This window comes from Pteropus alecto, unplaced genomic scaffold (assembly GCF_000325575.1).
Source record: "Pteropus alecto unplaced genomic scaffold, ASM32557v1 scaffold71, whole genome shotgun sequence".
Taxonomy (NCBI): domain Eukaryota; kingdom Metazoa; phylum Chordata; class Mammalia; order Chiroptera; family Pteropodidae; genus Pteropus; species Pteropus alecto.
Window position 1 is genome coordinate 18,782,780 of NW_006433024.1, and position 5,038 is coordinate 18,787,817.

The following is a 5,038-nucleotide window of genomic DNA, read 5'->3' on the forward strand; positions in this document are numbered from 1 at the left end:
GAGGTGTGACTAATAGGAGGGGGAAGTACGCTTTGTAAACTGTAGAATTCTGTACACCTGTTTGTTTGCTGCTATTCTCCTTCAAAGCCTTCACTTTGGAAACTGTAACAAGTGGCAAGGCAGGTGACAACACTGCAACAAAGAAACAGGAGAGCCAATGTTGGTATGTGGAGTTAGAAAGAATTGTTGACTACTGCAGGATGGGGGAGGGTGGATGTGGATTCTTAGAACAAAACTTGGTTCAGCCCTGCCACAACTTGTCAGAAACACCCTGGGAGGCATTAGCTGCCTTAGGTCTCATTTAGACACCTAAGAGGCCTTGCCCACCCCCAAGTGAAGGCCTGGGACAAGCAAGTTATTTTATCAGGTGGGGTGTACCTGTTTTATTCATTCTTTTATCTATTCAAGCAGTGTGTTTATTGGATATCTATTGTGTGCCAGGTCCTGTAAGAAAAAGTGTGATGGCAACTGTGATAAAAGAGATGTACATAGTGCCAGAAGGGCCTATAATCAGGCTATATAAGATATAATTGGTTATATAAGAGCCTATAATCAAGATAACAGAACAGCTAAAACCGAGAAAGGGTTGATAATGAAGCTGAGCTCCAAAGGCTGAGTGGACATTAATTAGGTAAAGAGGGACATAAGAGTAACCCAGGCATATGGAATAGTCTGTGCAAAGACACTGAAAAGAGAGAGAGAATGGCTTGTGTATTGGTTAGCTTTTGCTGCATAACAAGTCACTCTAAAATTTAGTGATTTAAAACCACTTTTCTTAATCCACAATTTTGTGGATCAGACATCTGGCTGAGTTCAGCCAGGCAGTTCCAACAATCTAGGTAACATTGTGGCTGATCTTGGCTGGGGCTCACTTATGCACCTGTGTCAATTACCAAGTCAGTGAAGAACTGGCTGACCATCGGCTGAGACTCTGCAGTTCTTCACCTAATGGTCTGTCGTTCTCCAGCAAGCTACCTTGGCTTCCTTCACATAGATAGCAATCAAAGGCTTCCACAAGGCAACCAGAAAGGACAGCCTCTGAAGCTTAGGTACTTTCACATCTGCATCTATTAGACTTGCTATCGTCCCATGGACCAAAGTAAGGCACATGGCTAAGCCAAGAGTGAAGCATGAACAAATTGAAGGTAGCAACTGCAACAATCTACCTTGGTGTGTTCAAGGAATTCAAAGAAAGCAGGAAGACTAGAGAATGAAGAGTAAATGGGAGCGTGGCACAGGCAAAGTTAGAGATGGGCAGGAGCCAGAACACACAAGGCTCCCAAGAGAACTCTGATTTCTGATCTTAATATGGGTTTAGTCAGCATAAATAAATCCCTTGAGGATGAACTTCCTGGGTGACCTAGTAAAATGGATTTTCAAAGCTTGAGAAGCTGAGGACAAGATGTGGGTCCTGCCCGCAGCCCACACAGCTATAAATGTCCCAAACCTTCCCACTTCTATGCCTTAGCACCTGCTTGTCCCTCAGTTGGAAATAATCTTCTCATTCCCTGCATGGAGACAATTCCTACCTCCCCAAGACTCAATTCAGGCACCACCACCTCAAAGAAGCCTTCCCTGAGTTCTCTAAGTCCCAAGACCAGAGACACATCAAATGACACCATGAGGTCTAGAGAATAAGCTTGTGATTTATTATAGTGGCCTTGTGGTTTCTAGAACCAAGTTGATGAGATACCCAGCCCTGCCCATGTGGCACACACTTGTGAGCACAGTACTTTGCCCATGCTATATCCACCTTTTTATCTGTTTGCCTCCCACTAGACTGTCTTTTTTGAAAAGGTGCCTATAATCCCAGGGCCTACACATAGAAGAGTCAGAAATATTTCAATGAATGATCGATTCCATCACTAAACAGGACTTTCCTCTGAAAGCCCCAGCCAATGTTATTAAAGTCTTCTGCCATGGCAGTGGAGAGAAGGGTGTCTTTCCAACTAGGCCAGGAGTTCCAATGCCTCCTAGTTTCAACGTAAAGCCTCCCATCCAGGGGAGAGAAGTTCCCTGGCTCTGGAACCATCCAAGGCAGAACAATGGGACATTGAAGAGAGGGAATGTCATAGGAGCCAAGCGTCACAACATCATTTACTCTAACAGGGAAAGAACCTACCAGCCATGGTCTCCATTGGAGCCGGTCTTCCCAGAGTACTAGAACAGCTGACCAGGAGCACTGAGGGAGGCACCGATCACCTGGGCACTGATGCCAGGAAGCTGACTTACAGGTTGGCTCACTCACCAGGAGATGGAGAATCAACGCCTGTGAGCCAAGGGCTGAGAAGAGGGCACTAAAACCTTCTTGGTTTTGAAACATGAGGGTTTAAATTATACCATCTCCCTTTTGCAGAAAAGAAACCTGAAGCCCAGGAAGGTAAGTCTTTAACACATTGGCCACTTTAATAGTCATGACCACCCAGGTAAAAGACTACATTTCCCAGCTTCCCTTGCAGCCAAATATGACCACATGGCCAGGTTTTAGCCAATGAGACATGAATGGAAGTAATGTCTATAATTTTGGGATTTTGTTCACAAACAGAGGCATGCCTTGCCTTCTCATTTTCCTCCTTCCTACTGCCTAGTGAGCCATCTTGGACCATACAGCCAAGGGCAACACTTTAGAACAATGGAGCAGCAACAACATGGAAAGAGCCAGGGCCCCTGATATCTAAACACACAACCTAGGAGCCTCCATATCAGCCCTGACCAGCTTATGCCTACATGCTCTGCTAAGTGAGAATAAAACAACATAGCCCTTCTTGATTAAGCTTCTATTATCTAAGGTATTTGCTATGATGGCTGAATCTATATCCTCCTGACTCATATAACATAGTCCGAGACCAACCGAGTTTCTTCAGGAAGCCCAGGACCATTGGGGTTGCCTAATCCCAAGCACTCTCATTGTCCCAGGACAGCAGAGCTGTGACCTCCACCCCAGGGACCAGCTGTTCTCTTGCAATAAGAAAACAGCTGAGAAACCTGCTTGAAGGAAGCTGCTCGATGGCCAAGGATGGGAAGGGAAATAAGCACATCTGATATTCCACCTGTGTAGATCCCAGTACACCTGCATTATTGTTAAAATACTGAACTACTTCCAGGCCAGATGATAAGCAGCCACTTTCCTGAGTTAACTCATTCCTTGATTGTCCACCACACCGCCCCCCCCCCAGCTATCCTTGCCCCAGACCCAATAATTAAATGGATGTCTCTTGACAAAGGAAGGGGTCACCAGGACCTCTCTCTGACCTCTAGACATTGATTCAGCAAACCATACCATTTGTTAAATATTTTGAACATCATCCTTGGCTCTCAAGTATCTGGTCTCAACTGAATGAATGGAAATGAAACCCTGAACTCAGAGTGGAGGGTGATGAGGATGACAAGAGCTCTGACAACCAGAGAATGGTCATTGAATCTCCACTGTCACCTCCTTCTCTCCTCCCCAAAGCCAGCGACACCTAGATCCCACCGAGGCCTGCCCTCACCCATTCAGAATGTCTCACGATCACACTCAGTAATTATTGCACTCTTTTATTTACAGAAAACACAGATAAAGCATTTCAATTGTTCACTTAGCAAACTGATCCACTTTTTTTTTTCTTTTTGGCACAAAGAAATATCACAGATGGACCCCAAGATCAATCAGAAACCCATAAGATTTATCAGCCATCACTGGTCCAGGGGCAGCCACAAGACTCAGACAGACAGACAGACAGCATCACCACAATCTGGAAAAATAAACAAGGTCCACATTCACCTCACAGTAAAATCCTGCTCCCCGACAGGCAAGGGTGGGCAGGAGGGGGCAGTTTCTCTGCTCCAAAGGGGCAGTAGGCATTGGGGGTAGGATGAGGAAGGATAGACACCATTCATAGAGAGAGGTGGCCTTTTTTGTTTTTAACCTCTTATCTTGTAGAAGTAAGACAGTGCAAAAACTACCATACCCTAACCACTCATCCATTTGAAAAGCTTCAGAAGCTGTGTGGTTTGGGGTGTCTCTCCTGTGGGGCTGTGTGTGTGTGTGTATGTGTGTGTGTGTGCTCGTATGTGAATGAGTGTGGTGCTTGTAAACATTGTCACCATCCACGCAGAGACCCAACATCCATGTGTCCGAATGGGGTATGGTGGAGATTGTACCCCACTTCACTCCCCCTCTGCCCCAGTGATTCCTGTCCAAGACATAGTGCAAATTTCAGAGACAAAAGAGGCAGAAGGAAGTGGGGGGTGGGCAGGGGGCAGGAAGGACACAAAGACAAGTTGGGAGGGGGAGGGGAAATAAGGCAACAGTTAAAAAACGGTCCATTTTATCAAAACCAACACCATGTGCCCCTCACCCCCACCCACGGAGCCCTTGTCACGAGAAAGGGCGGAAGTCCCGCTCCTCCACCAGACTGATGGAGGGGTTCTTGAGCTCCTCCTCCGAAGTGGCCATCTTGTAGCCCAGCTGCGCCAGCACCCGCTGACAGGCATTCTGGGCAAAGGCCACAATGTCATAGGAGAGGCGGAAGCGCCACTTCTCCGCCGTGGCCGCCGAGTTGCGCACGGTGCCGTATTTGTGCTTGCCCAAGGTGGGGTCACCTTGCGTGTTGTTCTGAATCCAGCGGGCCACGTGGCTGTCCAAGGGGATACCCAGGAACCCGTAGATCTCCTCAGTCTTTTTCATGGGGTTCCTGGCCAGGTCCTCGTAGCGCACCAACATGTACTTGCCTTTGAGCCACGGGGGCCGCATGAGGCCGGTGGACACGGAGTTGGAGAAGTCCTCACACACAGTGGTCAGCTGCGTCACATCCAGGTTGTAGGGCTTCCTCCCGGTGCCGTACCAGAGCCGCCAGAGCCGGTATGTGTCGCGGAAGGTCTCACTGCGGGAAGCCAGAATGCCACGCGGGTCTCGGACCAGCTGGATGACCTTGAGGTTTAACCGGGGGTCCTCAACCAGGGCCCGCAAGTCGTTAACCTCAGGCACCCGCACTGTCTTGATGGCCACGTGGCTGCGCTCACGACATGCCTCGGCGGCCACAGTCAAGTTCAGCAG

The 5,038-nt window shown here is 48.0% G+C and overlaps 1 protein-coding gene across 1 annotated transcript in view; it reads right to left on the bottom strand.

Annotated features, from left to right (window-relative positions):
- Positions 1–3,523: 3,523 nt before the first annotated feature.
- Positions 3,524–5,038, bottom strand: part of CHST1 (carbohydrate sulfotransferase 1) — a 3,405-nt gene continuing 1,890 nt past the window's right edge. Inside the window, exon 2 of the mRNA XM_006908064.1 lies at positions 3,524–5,038. This exon is cut by the window's right edge and continues 609 nt beyond it. Coding sequence (XP_006908126.1) covers positions 4,361–5,038 — 678 coding nt within the window. The 3' untranslated portion in view covers positions 3,524–4,360.